This window comes from Phaseolus vulgaris, chromosome 1, assembly GCF_000499845.2.
Source record: "Phaseolus vulgaris cultivar G19833 chromosome 1, P. vulgaris v2.0, whole genome shotgun sequence".
NCBI lineage: Eukaryota > Viridiplantae > Streptophyta > Magnoliopsida > Fabales > Fabaceae > Phaseolus > Phaseolus vulgaris.
Window position 1 is genome coordinate 50,334,793 of NC_023759.2, and position 19,402 is coordinate 50,354,194.

General features: G+C 30.5%; 2 protein-coding genes across 4 annotated transcripts; one reads left to right on the top strand and one right to left on the bottom strand.

The window, feature by feature from the left end:
• Positions 1-1,676: 1,676 nt before the first annotated feature.
• On the bottom strand, positions 1,677-10,948 carry LOC137815173 (uncharacterized). Of its 3 annotated transcripts, none has more exons than XM_068618244.1 (14): positions 10,659-10,945; positions 10,513-10,582; positions 9,841-9,983; positions 9,446-9,547; positions 8,428-8,499; positions 8,250-8,341; positions 8,074-8,155; positions 7,867-7,959; positions 7,594-7,658; positions 7,058-7,070; positions 6,893-6,973; positions 5,927-6,035; positions 5,704-5,830; positions 1,677-1,869 (listed from the first exon to the last, which is right to left on the bottom strand). In XM_068618244.1, the coding sequence occupies exons 1-13, from the start codon at positions 10,842-10,844 to the stop codon at positions 5,730-5,732; spliced, it is 1,209 nt and encodes a 402-aa protein (XP_068474345.1). In that variant the 5' UTR covers positions 10,845-10,945; the 3' UTR covers positions 1,677-1,869; positions 5,704-5,729. The 3 variants fall into 3 exon arrangements, with proteins under 3 accessions (XP_068474345.1, XP_068474344.1, XP_068474346.1); XM_068618243.1 differs by having other exon boundaries at positions 6,866-6,973; XM_068618245.1 differs by lacking the exons at positions 1,677-1,869; positions 5,704-5,830; positions 5,927-6,035 and adding an exon at positions 6,160-6,347 and having other exon boundaries at positions 10,659-10,948.
• Positions 10,949-15,339: 4,391 nt separating this feature from the next.
• Positions 15,340-19,167, top strand: LOC137815174 (ras-related protein Rab11A). The gene is made up of 2 exons (XM_068618246.1): positions 15,340-15,833; positions 18,585-19,167. Exons 1-2 carry the CDS (start codon positions 15,601-15,603, stop codon positions 19,021-19,023), a joined length of 672 nt encoding a protein of 223 aa, XP_068474347.1. The 5' UTR covers positions 15,340-15,600; the 3' UTR covers positions 19,024-19,167.
• Positions 19,168-19,402: the final 235 nt, after the last annotated feature.

Here is a 19,402-nt window from a genome sequence, read left to right on the forward strand (position 1 = left end):
TGAAAAATGACTTATGAATTATGTAATCTGGAATATTATAAAGGGGCATTTTTTAAAATTTGAAAACTTATGGAGGTGAGAGAAGAAGGTATGGAGGTGGAGGAAGAAACAGTCACGTACAAGTAGTATTTGAATTTGAATCATAGTAAGATGATACAATTGCAACATCAACAACTATATTGCCTTGTAGCAAACAAAAATCATTGCTTAATGTACCTTTTATCACAATAAAAGCATGTTTGGAGCTTTTAATAACTTCACCTTTGGCATAAAATTTGCACCCTTGAAAATCAATAGTATCTAATGAAATTAGTGTTTTCTACAAGTATGGTATGGGTCTAACATTAGTAAGTGTTCTCATAATATTGTCATGCATTTATTTAATAATTAGTTTTGAAATAACATTTTTGTAAAACTTTTCTGAAAAGTAATTATGAACAAACTTTTTGGAATGTTTTTTTGGAAATACATAAAATGCATTTTAGATCAAAATTTTAAAACAAATTTTACAGAACTTAAAAAAGCTTCCAAATGAATTATCTCTTATTCTATTTTTCTTCTTCTTCCTGTAGTAAAAAATTGGTGGTGCAGCAGTGACAACAATGATGGGGTGATTATTTTTTTTTCTTTTAATAAGGGGTGCAGTTAGTAATATTGAAGATTCATGAAGTAAAAGCCTAAATTTATTTTTCTTCCAAGTCTACATCCTTAATTGGTAAAGGAAGATCATGCCGAGATATTGACCTATAAAACAGAACAGAGTATCCTTAATTGGATTGATTGTTGACAAAAGTTAGAACATTGATACTACATTTTCAACTTTTACAATATACACTTTTTTTTTTTCTTACAAAATTATCCTTTTTCAGAAACTATTTTTGGGATATATAAACCTTTGGAAAAATAATTTCTGGTATGGATCAACCAATATTCCATTTTACAAACAAAGGTGGCAGGGTTCATATGCTTTACATGGAATTAAAACTGCAATGCATTCTTGTTACAATTCCAAGTTCATTGAAAACAGGGGATACAACTACTTTGGCCTCTCACAAATACAAAGAATTTTCAGTCCCAAATCAATAATGCATTTGGGTTCCACTATCTATTTAAATATTTAGCCAAAAACTCGAAATTGTTATTATTATAGACACAAAAATTAGTAAGTAGTGTGTAAACTTTCACAAAATTTGGATTTAAGACACCATCTTAAAGTCGGATTGCAGGTTGTAACAAATTCTGTCCAATTTCAAATTCCAATACACACAATAAATGATGCCGTAAATGACCCCTTATGCAAATCTAAGTAATCTCACTGACCCTTCAACAAAAATATCATAAGTAATTTAAGAAAAACACTCAAGGTACAATTTTTTAAGTGATTTGCATTATTTTAGAAGTAAAATTGGACTTTCACATTGATATTCCATACACTTGTTTATTATAAATAATTTCACCTGGTTATGAGGTGAATCTCTACTTCTAATTCAGAAAGAACAACATAAACCGCTGGAAAAGTTTACAACAATTTTGAGGGTGATTTATCAAAAGAAAAATAAGAGGAACAATTTTCATCCTACAGATGTGAGAAGAATCTACCTCCATGAGTACATAATACAATTTCTAAGGGTTGAAAAATTGGTCACCACAATGACATTTCCAACTCAGTGGCTTGTAATTGGAGTACCTGTTACCCTGGAGAAAGAAACTTTGCATTGCAGCACTCGGTGAGATAGATACTGGGTGGACTCGGTTATTCCTAGACAAGGATGGAACTTGCACTGCCATGCATGGATGACACTGGTTGCACTTGTTGTGGCAAGTAGGAGGCATTGATCCTAATCTGTTTTTCTCCTCATATGAAGGGTCCTGCATACAACAAAAAAACCTAACTGAATCATTTTTTAACAGAAACAACAGCAAAACTATGACTTCCATTAAAGCCTACCCGTGGAGGAATTGCATGCTGTGGTGGTATGAAACAAGAAACTGGACATAGCAGATGGTGTAGTAGAAATGTAATGATAATTGTAATAAGCAAGATGGTGGTGGTGGAGTTCTGAATTAGATTGAGTGAAGACATGATCATGAATGCCTATCATGTCATTTCTTGATGTCATTCCCAATCTATACCCAAACACTTATACTAAATTTAAAGGTTAACCGAGTTGTGTTGTGAGATACTGATAACACTACAAGTTGGAGATGAAAAAAAATGGCTTTGGGAACTTATTTTTAGCTTTGTGAGTGTTGAATACTTTTTATGCTTGTGGCCTATAGAGAGAAGGGAGAGGATGTGCATCGATCAGAGGGTGCGCGTTGTGTTGGCAGTGTAGAGAGAGAGAGGGACAGTAGACAATGGACAGCAAGAGAGGGCACAGACTGTGACAGAAAAAGTGAAAGGAACAGTTCAATAGAGGTAAACAAAATGGGAGAATCCACATCAGTATCAAGGACACCTTGGCCAGTGATCTAATAGTAGTTGTGACTGATTATAAGTAGCAGGGTGGAAAGAGAAATTTTTTTGTGTGTATGAGTGGGTAAAATTTAAAAACACACAATGGCAGGTGGTAGTTAAAATTTGCATTTATTAGGCTATCTAATTTTTGTCACAGTTCTAGGAGTGTCATGGTACTGAGCATTGAGTACCTTTGACTTAATTAACATTTCACAATTAGAAGTTTTTTCAATCCCATTATGGTTACTCATGCAAGCAAAGGGGTGCTCTATGATAGGAAAACAAGAAAGTATCATTAACATGGACTAGAAAATGAAACCTAAAAGACAAAAAGAACTCAACTCTGTACTTGAACAAAGTCGTGAGAAAGAAGAAATTAATAATGTCTAATTAAGAAGTTACAATGATTTAGTGGTTTGCCATCATAAATAGGACAAGTACATATTGAAGTTTCATGTACCATGTTTAATATTTTATGAAGGGTAGATAATGGTGAGACTTCATGAAATTTTGGATCATAATAAAGAATAATCAAATTGAAGTTCTCTATAATCCAAGAATGCAGCAAAGGGTGCAAAGTTAATACAATAAATAGAAAAGTTGGTATGAATTTCTATATAATTTATCAGTGTGGATTTAAATTTTTCTAACATCACTTCTTTTTTCTATTTAGTGATTAGGGACCAATTCCGATTCTCAAGAATTAACTGAGTAGTTATAAGTAAAATTATTTATTTATTCAAATTTGTGCAGTAATATACTTCACGAGTCTCACGGTGCCTCTAGTGTACAAAAGAAAAAAGAAAAAAAAATATCCACTTTTTGTTTTTATTTATTTTTAGAACTTTTAATCTCACGTGTCCTTACACACTGCACATCTTGATTAAATAAAGTAAATTATATATTTAATGAAAACAATAAGTAAAAAAAAAATCTGATAACCTTTATAAAATATTGTTTAATCAACAACACCCTTAAATTACTTGTTGATAACAACTTTAAGAGACATGTATCAAATAATAAGGTAAATATACTAAAAGAAACTAATATTTAGATTGTCTATTTTTAAAAAAATATAAAATCAAATTGATTACATTAACCCTAAATTTTACACTTTAAGATAATAAGTATTAATTATTTTAAATAAAATTTATGACATTTATAGTTAAGACCTTTAAAAAGTATTTTATTCTAACATTTTTTTAAAATAAAAAACTAAAGTGATTAATGCTTATAATCTGACAATGTTTAGAATTTACTCAAATATAAAAGAATAGATAAACAGTTAATATTGTAACAAATAAAACAAAAATAAAATTAAGGGTACATATGACTATTTTATTGTTCAGGTTTGGAGATTCTTGCTGTGATTACACAGTTTGCAATTACCCAAAGCTGTCATGGGATGATTGACATGGCACTGAGAAACAGATAGGGAATACGACAGTGAAAAGATTAAAAAAAATTCGTTAAACAGTAAACTATTTCTGCTTTTTTTTTTTCAGAATATGGTATTTCTTCTTTGTTCACACTGTCATTACAGAGAAATTACAATAATATATTTTATTGTTTTCTAGAATTTTTCTGAGACTTCCAATTTGGAATTCAATTAATTGTAATTGACATACAAAAATGTGGAATAAAAGACAAAGACAGGATATTGTCTCTTTAATAGGTGTGTTAGTTTTATATTTTATAGGATAAAACTTATTATGCTTGTAGGAGATAATAAATCCAAAATCAGATATAAAATAAAATAAAGTAAAAATGATTATAATTATTTAATTAAAATATATTAACAAAAAATCGTTGACATAAATGTGTTATCACATTTGTTTTCATAAGAATTTGTGTACTTACCCAAATTCAGTGGTGATTATAAAGCAATTGGTTAATTGCATCATAGTCTAGATAATAATTTTTTTACTTAATTTACAATAAGGTTGCACATTAAATTTGGTTTCAAAAATTTAAAATTGAATCTGGTATCAATTTGTTTGCTACAGGGCATGCATATTTTTTGTCAGGTAATGCAGATAGAGACATAGAAAAAGCTGTCGTGCAAAGGATTTTTATCTTGACTTGTAACTAGCTAAACCTTTTCTGTACTGAGTTTTTTATTTCTTCAGTTCCTCACATTCAATTTTTAAAGCTTAACTTCATACATGTTTGGTTTAAGTTAAAATATCAACCTAATTTGATATAAATATTTATATATATGATTTTAGATTGAGAAAATCAATCATGAGTCTGAATTAATTTTGACTTAAATAACTTTAGAAAGTTTGTCATAATTTTAGTATTAACTTTTATAAATTAAGATTATTTTAAAAAATTATGTTACTTCAAAATCAATTTTACAGTCAAATTAATAGAATCAGTTTTATTTAATATCATGTACTAAGTGTAAAAATTATTTCATAAATCATCTACAATCATACATATTAAATATTTTTAAACAATCCCTCTAGTCACCATTAGTAAGGTGTGACCTGCATTTAGTTATGTTGTTATCTTACATTAATAACTATTTCAAGGTAACAAGTAACATCCCATGATTGCAAAGACCAGAAAATGATAAGAAGTTCTTTTGAACTTTGAAACATAGTTCATTCTTTTTTTAAAGCTAATTTTTCCAAATTGAGACAAATTTCCTATTTAACTATATCAAACATAGAATATATCTTCATACAATCTATCATGTAACATTATTTTTTTTTTCCTATCCTTCTTTATTGAAAAAAATATACAATTTGAGTGGACTGACTGTGCCAAAATTACATTTTTTTTTTCAAAATACATGTTATCTTGAAAGAATATTTTAGGTCAAACTTGATATTAAATGCAGAGTAATGTTAGTTCAATGTTGTTGAACTAATTCTTCCGATAAAAGTATTAATGGTTAATAAGATTACTCTTTATCCCTTTCCCGTAATAGTTTAGATAAAAACATCTATCTCAAAAACCAACAGGAAAAAAAAACATATATTTACTTTCCTGACGTGTCTCATAGTTATACCACTATCAATCATAGTTGGAGCTAAAGCAAAATCAGTTTTTTGAAAAATAAACAGCTAATCACTAACATAACTTTTTTAAGTTTATCTTTTTGCAAGTCCTATAATGTGTGTCTGTTTTTCCTTTTACTTTCAACATGTCAACTTGGACTCATCACGTGTGCGAGATCATCTTTTCATTGGGAGGACAAAGACACTTGGTGAAAACATTAGAATTGGAAGGCTTACCTTGTAGACACAGTTCAAGTTCATATTCACGAACTCTCTGACTTCAACTGTAATCTATATAATTCCTCATCCTGAATCACAGTTGGAATAGTCCAAGTGCCAAGAGGGTGCTCTGATACCTTTCCACCTAAAAAATTCAATCGCCAAGAAACAATGGAAGGACATGGTTATGTTATCGTATAATTATACTTCTAGAATGGCTAGACTGACTCCAGCAAATTACCTTCTTTAGTGGCTTCTACACATCTTTTCTGGTAGTTCAGAGAGAGATGTGGATCAAGTAATTTCAATAAACATTCATACTTTTCTTCAGCCTCACTAATGTATTTTGCCTGGAATTCAGAATTTGAACATTATATCCATTAAACAAGTAGCTACTATGACTATACCAATTGTAATTAACAGGCAGGAATAAAAAAAAACTCATCCATACAAGCAAAAAAACAATATAGATTGTGTATGTAGATAGATGACAACATGGCATTATCAAAATTAGATTGATAGAACTTTTCTTCTCTCAAGATAGGTGAGAAATGACAATGATCTCTAAGGCTCTAACAAGAATATTATATTATTTCACTATACAATCTGCGCATGCATTCTCGACGAAGTTTGAGTCCAAACTCTAATTGCACCTCCTCTCCCTGTAAAAGTGGGCGGTAGAGTGATCATAAATTAGTTACTCCCTGATTCCATGTCTGACAATTAGGTTACGCATGACACTATGAAGTAAAAGTCACATTAGTTTAGGTACTTAGTTCAACAATCCTGAAAGAAAATGAAAAATAAGAATGTGAAATGCTGGACCACGCTTTATCTATTTGACTTTACATTAGCAAATTTTAAGAGAAATGTTAGAACATTAAATGACACTCTATTTCCAACAAAGGTCTCAGGCTGGTCCTGCTAAATAATAAGGGCCTGTTCTCTCTTAGTAGGACTAGATGGGCTTTCACCTAGTAATAGTGTGTTTAAAAATGTCAGTGTTTTACTGAAGTATTTATGATTTTAATAATAGGTGGATATTAATCTCCCGCTGCATACAGCATGAAAGTGGTTCAATTAAAAAGTTTTGAAATTCTTACCAAAAAGTTATCAGCTAAGCAATAAACTTCAACAGAACATATTGATTTCTATTAGCAAGTATATAAATTTGCAGTACCATTTGTAAACAGTTTGACATTCTCACCAGCATAGCAGGAGCAGCTGAAGGTCCATATATTCGGATAAACATGCGCAAAATATTGAAGTTGTTCTCTAAAACATCATCCTGAACGAGGGTTTCAATGAAATTAAGATTCAGAAAACATTACAACAGATGGTAGTTAAAAGATTTGGATAATTGAAAACATACCTCATAATCATACCTGCAACATCATGACAGAAAAGTTATGTTCAATAAAATTATAAATTGAAAAATAACTAGAATAAGGCTGAAATCTATATATGCATATGTAATTACAGAAATAAGTGAAACTTGAACAACAGCAAAAAAGCAAAAAGAAAAATCAAGGTAAGTTTTTGTCTTAGGCTATCTTTCTTGGGTAAAGAATTTTACTACTTCTATTGTAGAAAGGATACCTTTGGAGTGAACAGAATGAAATACAAAATCAATTAGTATAATGCCATCATCTTCTTTTGCCAAAATTAATGCAGCTATTTATTTGTAACTAAATGCATTCTTCATATATAAATATACAGAGAATACACAACAAAAAATTGTAGTGTGTGCTGTGACAACAAAAAAAAAGGGATCAACAAGTTATTGCTGATGAATTTACTCAACACCTATAAGCTGTTTAAAATAATATAAATAATAACAACAAAATTCTGCTCAAGTATGGAATATTATGATATGTAGAACCAACTGAAACAAAAGATAGTACTTACAGATCGTCAGAAACTTCCACTAGGAACTCCGAAAGTGAGAGAAACTCCATGTGCAATTCCTCCACCTTCCGAAAAGATTCAGAAGAACACAATTATCCTCAATTCATACATTTAGCTAAAAATATTTATGTTATTTTGTGCATAAATTTATGTTGCTCACAATATTTTAGAAGAAAACCAATGCCTAACTCACAAACTGTGTGTGTGAACATGTCAAGAAGGAGATGAATAAATCAATATCCACAAAATATTTTTTTTGCAAATCAGTTGTACCTTGGTCCCTTGCAGTTCATAGAGAAGAAGATTTAGAACTCGATAATCAAAAGACTTTAAATGAACAGCCTTCATCACATCCTCAACAAGAATCTGAGTAGAAATAATTAATAATTAATTATATTACAAACAAGAAACTTCAAAAAGATTTGAATCAACATATATACACTCTGAAGAAAATTAAAAATGCATATAGATTATGTTTACCTCCTCCTTGTTTATTAGTGCAGAACAAAGTTTTCTTTCCAGAGCCCAGTACTCTTCTCCCTGTCTAAGTTCTTCTCTTATCCTTATCTCATCAAGGAAAAAGAACAATGAACCAAATTAAGCTAAACCATAACTCTTCCCCTGGAAATGTAAGGTATAGAGTGCAGAATATAGACCTTTCTGTCAAAAGGCCTTTGTGTTCAAGAACCGTCACAAGTGGTCTAACTGGGTCGTTTGAGAAGCAAGAAACAAATAAATCGATTTCTCTCTACATTTAAAATTAAATTATATCAGAAAATTGAAAGTTAATACCTAATCATCAACATTCAAATTGCCACTGAATAAATCAATCACCTTATCTTTTTCTCCATATACACACTTTTCATTGTTGGGTGTTTGTAACATTTTCTCATTCATTTTATCAAGCTGCATCATAACGGAAACAGGTTCTCAGAAAAAAATAATAGCTTTTGCAGATTTTATACTTACTATTGGAATATATCACTAAGTCTCAAAGTAACACTAACAAATATGATTTTTTTTTGTCAAATCATATGCTTCCTAGTAGGGAAAAATAGTCCACTTCACCCTCATGCATTAGTTGAATGCAATATTGCATAAAAAATCCACCTTCACAAACTCAAAGGCCAAGTAATCCACTGAGACACTGAGGTATGAGAATAGATATTTGAGCATCTTAACGCAAGAAACGCCCATTGTGCAAGACTGCATAGTGTAGTGAAATTTGAGGAGTGCATATTTCCTTAATAATAGTATTTCATGTGTTACAGTGCATTACTTGACCTTTGACTTTGCTGAGATGAGACACTTGAAAAAAATAACGTGCGGATAAGAGCTTTTGTGCCACCTAGGGTAAACATCAAACCCCATTGAGCACCTGTCCGAAATGGGAAGTATCATGTGTGCATTAGGACTGTTATTGGAAGATAACTGATATCATTTTGACAGTTGAAATGATGGTCCTTATATAGGCCAAGCCCAAAACGACAGAGTCATACAGGTCAATATGTCTGTTATCACCATCGTTATTTCACACTCAAGAGATATGCCTTGACCAGTCACTCCATAGTAGCACTAAATATCTGTCATTGCAAAATGACATTGATCCTGAATAGATGTCATGTGGAATGGCTCTTAAGAAGGTCAATCAGTTCATAGCCACCTGCCTTTCCTTTCATCTGGCTTCAGGAGGTCTATCTATTTTCCCCTCTATCTGCATGAACTTTTGGGCTCATTGATTAGCTCCACAGACGCAGTGGAACCACATTTATGAACCGTACACCTTCAAAACAATAATTGACTTGGATAATAAATGAGTGGCCAAATTTAATAACATCAAACTAGCATATACCTGATAAATATAGCTCTCTGTGAATGAAAGAATAGGTAAGTATTTGAAGATTGATTGTGGCTTGCTGACATCCAATCCATGAAACATAAAATAAGATCTGCACTGAAAAAAAAAGGGTTCAAATTAACATCAGGATCACAAAGCAAGTTTTAAAAGCATGGAGTGTTAATTAAATCGAATCAAGCCTTCCACGAAATTACTCTTGCAGACCCGATATATGCCACTTTATTCATCTAACAAAAAATGTGGTAATTGATGGCATAAAATAAACATGATATTATAGGGATACCAATAAAGTTTATCTGTTACAAATACTCACATTTTCTAACCTAATCAAGCATTAATAACAAAATATCAAGATCACAGCAAAATGTTATTTTTTAATATAGACTTACAAAATCCTCAAGGGTGGAATTTGCCATTTGCATGGAGTCCAGCCCAACCACGGCCATGTTTTCATTACTACTTTGCAATAAACTGTATTCTTTCGTCTGATTGCAACTAACCAAAGCATCTCCTACAGGACTTTGTTGAAAACCTAACATAAAATTAAAAAATATCATAAAAATAGAATTAAAACACGAAACAAAAATATGAACAAAAAGTTTGAAAAGTATTGTATGAGTATCAGCAACGCTATGGTAAGGCAGCAGTGGAAGGCATTTAATGCACCCCCCAATCATTGATAGTTCATATGGTTATCTAAGAGAGTATGAGTATCACAGACGTGTAGGATATTTATGTATATGTGTGTGAAGCAAATGAAAGACTAGCGTGCTTCATAGTTAGTTACAAAATTTGTATTACAAAACCAATTTCAGCTAGTGTCCTTTCCATTTCAGAGAAATCAAGAAACGAGATAGAAAAATAGTGCTACTAATATCTCTAAGCAACACAAACCCGGATAAATCATAATGCCACTAATAGTTACATCTATTTTTCTAAGTTTCTAACAGGAGCCAGATAAAGAGCGATTCTGAGACAGAACATTCGATCCGATACAAAAAAAGTAAACCTAATAAAAAAACACACATGAACATGATAAAATAGGCATAGCAGTGCAGAACCAGAATTCTGTTCGCTGCTGGTGGTGAAATGGTGGTGTTGATACGCGTCCTCGAGGAATGAAGATGACAGCTGCAAGAGCGAAATGAAGCAGTTTCAAATTTCACTTCAAATGCAAAAGCAAATGAAAAGAAGAAGCGGAACTTACTGTGGGAATGAAATAGGAAAGCACGCAGCATTTGTCGTTGATATCAAGGCCTTCGCAGGGTTGGATCATAAAGATGATGAAATTAGCGAGGAAGCGGTTAGAGTGGTGATTGGAGTTTGAAACGCCTCGTGAATCCATGAATTCCAGCATCCTCTGCACTTTCTCTAGATTCCGTAACTCTTCCATGTCCCCTCGCACCAGAACAACAGTGTTCAAGTTTTCACACAGAAAATTCTCTCACCAAGATCCTTTGTGAATGAGAAATTTAGGTAAAATTAATCTTTTCATTCTCAGACATTTTTGAAAAAAAAATAAATCATATACCTATTTTGCTTGAGATTTTAATTTTTCTACAGAAATAAAAGATCTTCTATTTTATAACTTGGAAATTATTACCTGCAACTTATCAATTTCAACCTCCATCTTATTTTTTACGTGAAATAACAAAAATGTTTTTAAATAAAAAAATACAAATAAAAACACATTCTCGTTTGAAATATATTTTTAATTTTTTTTCAATATATATGTATATATATTTAATTTCGAAACTGTTTTTTCTACATTTGCTTTCTATAACATTTTTTTTTCTAATTCTAAATTTTTATTTCCAAAATAAAAAATAATATTTGGAAATTTAAAGATGTGTAGAGGTTCAAAAAGTTGGATGGTGGAAGAATTTGCCATATAACTTTCCTATTCTTATAGATGTTTTTAAGTTGGTCTGTAACTACATTTTTTTATAGTTTTTTTAAGGGACATTTTTGTTAAGTTGATTAAGGTGAAATTAAAATTAAAAAAAAAACTATTATATGTTTTTAACAAACATATTATTTGATAAGGATATTTTTAGTAAAAAATAATTTTAAGAAATAAAAATTATAACATTTATAAGTTATTTAAACTCTCGATTATTATTTTTTCTGTGAAATATTCATATTATTTATTTGCATTGCCTCAGTCTCTTTTCCTGCTCCGTGGCTCTAAATATTAGTTACTGAAAATTATTTCACAGAAAAAAAATTTAAAATAAAAATACAATCAAACAAGGTTCCCTATAAATAATATGGAAATTTATTGAATAATTAAACTATCGACTTAATTTTTAAATTATTTAGTTTTTTTAATTGAGGTATTGAAATCTTACCGAAAATGTGTATAGAAATCTAATTAAAAATTATTAAAAGTTTAGAGATCTAATTACAAATTTTAAAAATGTAGGGTTTTATTTAAAAATTCTTCTTAGAGTTGTAGGATGTATTAAATTAGTATCTTTTAAAAATATGTAAAATTTTATGATATTCAATAAAATATTTTAAATGGTACAAAAATGTCATGTCAAATTAAATTAAAATAAAAAACTGAAATTTGATGGTATTCAAATAATTTTAAAAAAAAATGTTAGTATTCGAAAGCATATAAGTTTAGATATATCATTTATGTAAAAAGTGCATGTGACTTTTTAATAAAATGTATATCAAAACGATTTTACTTAAATTCTAAACCTTTTTTTTTCGCTTGTTAGTTATTGAACTTTTATTTCTCTCATCACACAAATATAATATTTATCTTCTTATTGAAAAAAATATCAACATCATTCATATGTAATGATAAAATTCTTTGTAAACAAAATCGTTTCCATAAATTTCCAATTAAATTAGTGAAAGAAATCTTATAACAAAGATGATAACTTTAAACTGAAAACTCAATCATGAATGAGAAAATATTAAAATAGATAACTGTTGAAAATATAAAATAAAAATATAACTAATTAATTATTACAAATATTACAAATTTGTATTGATTTTATGCTCTTCTCAACTCTCTTTGACATGATTATTTTTCGATCAGTGTCAACTACAACTTTTTACTAATATTACTAATAATATTTTTGGATGTTGTAATTTAGAATTTTGTAGTCAATATTGGAGATTATGTCATTTACTTATTAGACACTTGTTGCCTAACTCCTTTACAATGTAAAAGTTTTTCAAAAAGTGTAATTTCTCGTTTATCTTGATTTAAATTTTGTTTTTATGACTTAAATAATAATTTAACATATTTTAAGAAACTAAAATTATAATAAAAAATTTAAAACTTAAATAGTAATAAACGTCTTTTTTTTAAAAAAAACCATGTATTGTGATTTTTTTAAACAAAAACTCACATATTGAACATCGTTATCACTGTGAGATTTTAATATTCTGAAAATGCTATCACTGGAAAATTTAACAATTACACGTCGTTACATAGAAATATCATAACATAACGAAAGAGAGAAAAATGGTAGAAAATATGTGGAAAACCACATAATATTAATGGAAAAATAAAAAAACTCTAAAGAGAATAAAATTATCCAAACCTAAAGTCGTGAGAGATTGTATCAGTTATCAAGAAAATTTATAACAAGAATAGGATGCAAAAGATCAAACAAAACAAAATCATGCTTATTATCAATCATTTTGTTTGTAAAACTATCTGCACAACCAATTGCATAGTATGATACATGTTCAACCTATACTCTCCTCACATTATAAAAATAATAATTAAATAATAACCAAATTTACAAACTAAAAATCATTAATCATTATATTAACTAAATTATATTTTATTTTAAAAATTAAAATAGTATATATTATTAATAAACATTATAAATTAGTATCTAAATTAGTTATAAAGATTTTAACTACTAATATTTTAAATTTTAAAGTTATCTCCATTAAACTAATAAAGACTATTTTTCTTTATAACAAACTTTTTATGTTAGACATCACTATGCTACTTACATATCAGTTAGTTAGGGTGACACCTCAAATAACAACAACAATCATTTATCATCATATGAAAAAAAAATATTATTAAAAATAAAGAAATAAATAAAAATATGGGGGGACTATACCAAAACTCATATGTTAAAAATAACGATACATAGGTAGACTGTACATATTAACAAAAAAGTCTAAGAACAGACGAGATGAAAGCCTATTATATCAATGAAAGAATTCTCTATGAATAAATATTAAATTAGTCAACTTGTCAGTGCACACATTCTCTTCATTAATAAATGACTAAAACCTTGCTAAGTAATGGTTAGATATAAATTTCAAAAATATTTTATAAAATTTTCTTAAAAAAATTATTTTAGATACGGATAATTTTTTTAATTTATAAAATAATCTTTAATCTAATTAAATAATAATTAATTATTTTGATATCAAAAGTTAATATTTAGTTAATAATTTTAAAATCATGAGTTTTAATAATCATAATTTCTACAACCATAATTTCCCCATGTAAAGAATTTCTAATGTCTACATAGACACGAAAACCATCAATATATTTTCTAACACTTTCTAAAATTGTCACCACTAATAACATGATGAGAACATCCTTTGGTTACACTAATTATGTTTACTTTCACCCTCCAACACTTTACGGATGCCAATTAACCTAACCAACTCCAAAGTTTTTCAAATGTAGTTTAAATATATAAAAATTGTTCAAAATAGCTTCCTGAAAACATTACCTTAAAATTGAGACGTAATGTAATTACTCCTTCTCTATAAATAATATATGTCAAAACAATAATAAGAGTATACAACATACTTTTTTGGAATTAATCATGGTATTTAGTTATTATTTATTTTGAAACTCAAATTTTTGTCATGTTATTATTTTTAAAAAGTGTTTTGAGAAGTTAAAAAAAAATTATTATCTTAATTTGATTTATTTACCGATTCGTACTGAATAAAGGGTGAATAAGGGGTAGAAATCTCAGCATTCGGACAATATCGATTGACATGATCAAATTCGTTAAGCTCAACATGGGATTAGTAAGTTTAAAACAATTGTTAAATATTAGACAACGTGTTTTTAATCATGATCCAAACACTAATCCGGCTTAACAACAATAAATTCATAACAATTATATAAATAGTCACAAATTTAGATAAGAATGCATGTCATCATTATGTATTAATTGTATTAAACATTAAATATCGAAATCTTACTTAAACGTTGGAATACCTTTTTATAAATATCATTCGGATTAGAATTTTTTTTTAAAAAAAAAGTTTGTAGGAGAAAAAGAGGTTATGAAAAAAAAAAAAAGGTGATGAATCGACAAAAAAATAGTAATAATTTTCTCAGTTTCAATCCATTTTTCAAACATTTTCTTAATTTAATTCCTAAACAATGGAAGATTATTTAGACATGTCCCAACACTTTCAAATAAGAAATTGCACGAAATGGAGCCTCTCAAAAAGTGACAAAACTCCAGTACTACCTTCTAGTTAAGGACTCATGATACTCTAGGTCGAGTTGGGAATATCTTGCAAGATGTATTAAAGTGAGGTTATGTTATTCATAATTTATATTTGCCCGTAACATAATCATACCCAATTTTTTATAACTAACAAGATAATATTAATTAAGAAAACACTTACAAATATTTTATTACCGTTGTCTTTGATAATATGTAATAACAAAATACATATTTTAATAATAATAATTATTCTAATTGAATTTTAAATAGGATTAGAGAATTCCACATCCCCATGTGTACATAGTTGGAAAAAAAAGAAGAAAGAATTGCCGTCAAAACGATCCAATGAGAGAACTCCACCCAATGCAAAGACATTCGCTGGCGCACTTTATGACAACTGTAATCACTGTAATAAAGCTGTTTTCAACCATCTTCTCTCCTTTTCACTACACAATTTTATTTCATTCTCAACCGTATCAATCAAACGTATAGGGAGCAGCGTCCAATACCATATTGCCACGTGTCACGCGAACCGCACTGAGCTACTGCTCCCACACACTTAACAATCCTCCAAATGAAATCTGCACACTAAACAGTTGCTTAATTAATCGTCAATTTGAAATAGAAAGAGCCACAAATTTGGGAGTGAGAAAGAAGGAGAAAGTGCATTGCAGCAGAACAATGGCCAGTGCAGGAGGCTACGGAGACGCGAACCAGAAGGTAGATTACGTGTTCAAGGTGGTGCTTATAGGCGATTCCGCGGTGGGGAAGTCGCAGATACTTGCGCGATTCGCCAGAAACGAGTTCAGCTTGGATTCGAAGGCCACAATCGGCGTCGAGTTCCAAACGCGCACTTTGGTGATTCAGCACAAGAGCGTCAAGGCTCAGATCTGGGACACTGCTGGACAAGAACGGTTCTCTATCTCTTCGTCTTCTACCTCTCTTCAACTATATATATATGCACTGTACTCTGTTATTTTCTGCCAGTTTCGTTTCGCGGTTTTATTCGAAATAAAACCTAGAGGATTTTAGTGGATGATTTTGCCGATCTTTTTTGTCTTGTTAGGTTTTTGTATCTGTCGCTTGATATGCCTCTGAAGTAATTGTTACTGATTAGTGCGTATCTGTATGCTCTGATCGCGTCGAATTATTACGCAGTTTAACTGAGTTAGATTCTTGATGTTAGATTTGTTTCCTGAGTTGATCTGCTTGTCTGATCGTGGCCGGCGGAAGAATTGATCCTCGGTTAAGTTTTTATAGTGATTCAGTCAGCTTCGTGTTTTCCGCCAATTTAGTTTGTAGAAGTGAGTCAAACCGAGTTTGACTAATGTTTTGCGTGCGGCGGAAGGATCTTGAACTTAGGAGTTTAATTTTTTGTGCTGGCATTGATTGCATGTTGACGCATCCTTGAAATAGTTTGACGAATGGCAACTACAGAGGTCAGAAGTCAAGACTTAATTTCATCTTGTCACCGACGTTTTTTGTATTCGTTCCGGACAAACTCAAGGGTAGGGATCGTGTGCCTCGAGGTCTTGTTGGATGTGGCAAGAACTCTAAGATTCTAGTCGGTGGATGTTTGAGTCCGGAGTTGAGGGACAAATAGATAACCTATCACATGTGAATTGATGAGGTATTAGTCTGTTTGAACTTATTCTTAGTGATAAGTGAATTATCTCTATCTTATCTTAAAAGGATTAGAAGATTATTTATTGATTATCCATCCTTACATGTAAGAGAATTATCTGTTGATATCGATTGGAGATGTGTGGTGAGAGGGATGACCTAATTGGACCATTTGGAACCAGGATTAGGAAGAAGTTATTAGCACTCGAACTATTTAGATCACCGTGTGTCTTCGATTCCTGTCAATGTGTATGCAATACATTCAAATTTTATAGGTACAAAAAGGAAGTGATAATGCTTAACTGTGTCTCATATATAAAGATTAATAGTGATCCGGATTGTCTAAGATCACCTGCTAATTTCGTTTGGACCGGGGTCAGAACAACATCTTTTTCTCAAGCTGTGTTGGTTTTTGTCAATGTTTTCTTTGAGGCAATTTGAGTTTTGATGTGCACTGTGATGAACGCAGAGCTAAGCATGAAAAAGGAATAAGAGATGGTAACTACATATCGATCTACCTTAGCAGAGTTATGCAATTTACCTGAGAATGAAGTAAATTCTATAGAATAATATTCACAAGTAAAAATGTGTATGCTACCCGACTGCCCTCTCATAGTTTATACACCCTTCCATAGGACATACTAGAACTTCAGTTAGAATATTTATAGTTCATATATAGTCATATAGTGTGCTATTAGAACTTGGATACTATAGTAATCAGATTGAATTGTCTAAATAACATAATAAAATTCTTAGAAATGATTCCTACAAATTTCTATTCCGTGTTTGAATCTGTGTTGGTCAATGCGTGTGGTTGTGTATTTTGAAATGAGAATACTTGTGTAATGGACCTGAAGGTCAAGAGTTACCTATGCAAACTTTTGTGTTAAACCTGCCTTTTGACGGGATTCTGGCTGTACACGAAGTGGAACCAAACACGCTGTCAGTACAGGCCTGTGATTATATTCTGTACTATTCTAAAAACTGTTTTTTCAATATTTGGCATTTTTGTGAAATAATTGTTGTTAGTAGCTATAGATGCAAAATTTCATGTGCTTATTTGTTTAGTTGTATGAGTTTATTTACAAGAGAGTAATTAGGAGTACATTGAATTTTTTTCTACGTTTATAATTAGATATCATCATTGCCCAATTTCCTTGGGATTGTTAATTTAAAACAATTAATTTTCTCAGCTTTATAATATAACAGAATCGTGGGTGTAAAACTTTACGGACATTGAGATTTCAACACAAACAGAAGTATCTGTGACTGAACTGACCATTCATGGAAGTAGTATGTATAGATCATGAATATATGCAAAATGTTTGCACTTGAAGGGGGCTTGTGTGTGTTGCTAAAAGTTTAACCCACAAATTTAAAATAAAAAATTGTCATTATCTTACTTCTTTGCCCCTACTATACAATATCCTCTGTAGTAGACAATCTTACTAGGAGCATGCTGGGATTATAATGTGGGCTGTCATTTCCAAAGGATTCAAACTGTGACTCGTTACTTTTAGAAGAGAGGAATAAGAAGAAAAAACAAGAACTATTCCATAAGTTTAACCCACAAGTTAAAATAAAAATTTAGAGAAGTTATATAAAAAACTTCTACAACTTTTTAACTTACGCAGAAAAACTTAATGTGTTTTTTCTTCATATTTTCTCTCCGAGAAATTCTTATAATTTTTGTTGTCTAAATAGACCCTTTGTAGGGTACTCTACTTGTTCTTTTTACTATACCGGACACCTGACAGCTTATCACTCAAGTAGTTTATTTAACTCTTTAGAGAAAGGTTGTGAATAAAATATTTGGCAATTATGGTTGAGTATATTTCTGTAGGGATAATCATTGGAATTCATTGTTATATTGTCAGGTTTAAAGTTAAAGCAGTATGTATATTTTCACCCTAGTTATTTTAATTTGCTTTTAGGTTGACTGTGCTTTTTCAATCTTCACATTATTGTCAAGTTTATCCCTGATCATTACTCCGGATGCTGATTGCAGTTTGACCTGACATATAAATGATTTTTTTGTACAGATATAGAGCAGTCACAAGTGCATACTACAGGGGTGCTGTCGGGGCAATGTTGGTTTACGACATCACAAAACGTCAAAGCTTCAATCACATACCTCGCTGGTTAGAAGAACTGCGTAACCATGCTGATAAGAATATAGTCATTATTCTTATAGGAAACAAAAGTGATCTGGAGAACCAGCGTCAGGTACCCACAGAGGATGCAAAAGAATTTGCCGAGAAAGAAGGTTTATTTTTCTTGGAGACTTCAGCACTGGAAGCGACTAACGTTGAAACAGCCTTCATGACGGTTTTGACGGAAATATTCAACATTGTTAACAAGAAGAACCTAGCGGCTGGTGATAGTCAGGGAAATGGCAACTCAGCATCTCTGTCTGGCAAGAAGATTATTGTTCCCGGTCCTGCTCAAGAAATCCCTAAGGGGAACATGTGTTGTCAGTAATCCTCACTTTATTTATAATTTCTTTAAATTTTCTAGATTTCATGATTGTGTTCCTATCACCAATTTTTATTAGTTTGGTGCATTTCCTTTTGTATATTTTTACATTATTTAAAATTTATTTTGCATGAGTTGCTCTTAAGACCAGGAGAGGGAAGTGATTAAAATTTTCGTGGTAGAACATAGTTGACAAAACTTAAGTGCACTGTTTTTATCTGTTAGTAGGAATAGAATACATCTAGGATTTGCAAACACTCGTCATCCTGACTGAGCTAGACTTCCTTGACTTTAATTGCTCTGTTTTAGATATGTTTGATGTTATTTTTCAATTAAATAAAAGTTTCATATCATTAATCAATACTGACCGTTGTTGCGTTGGATT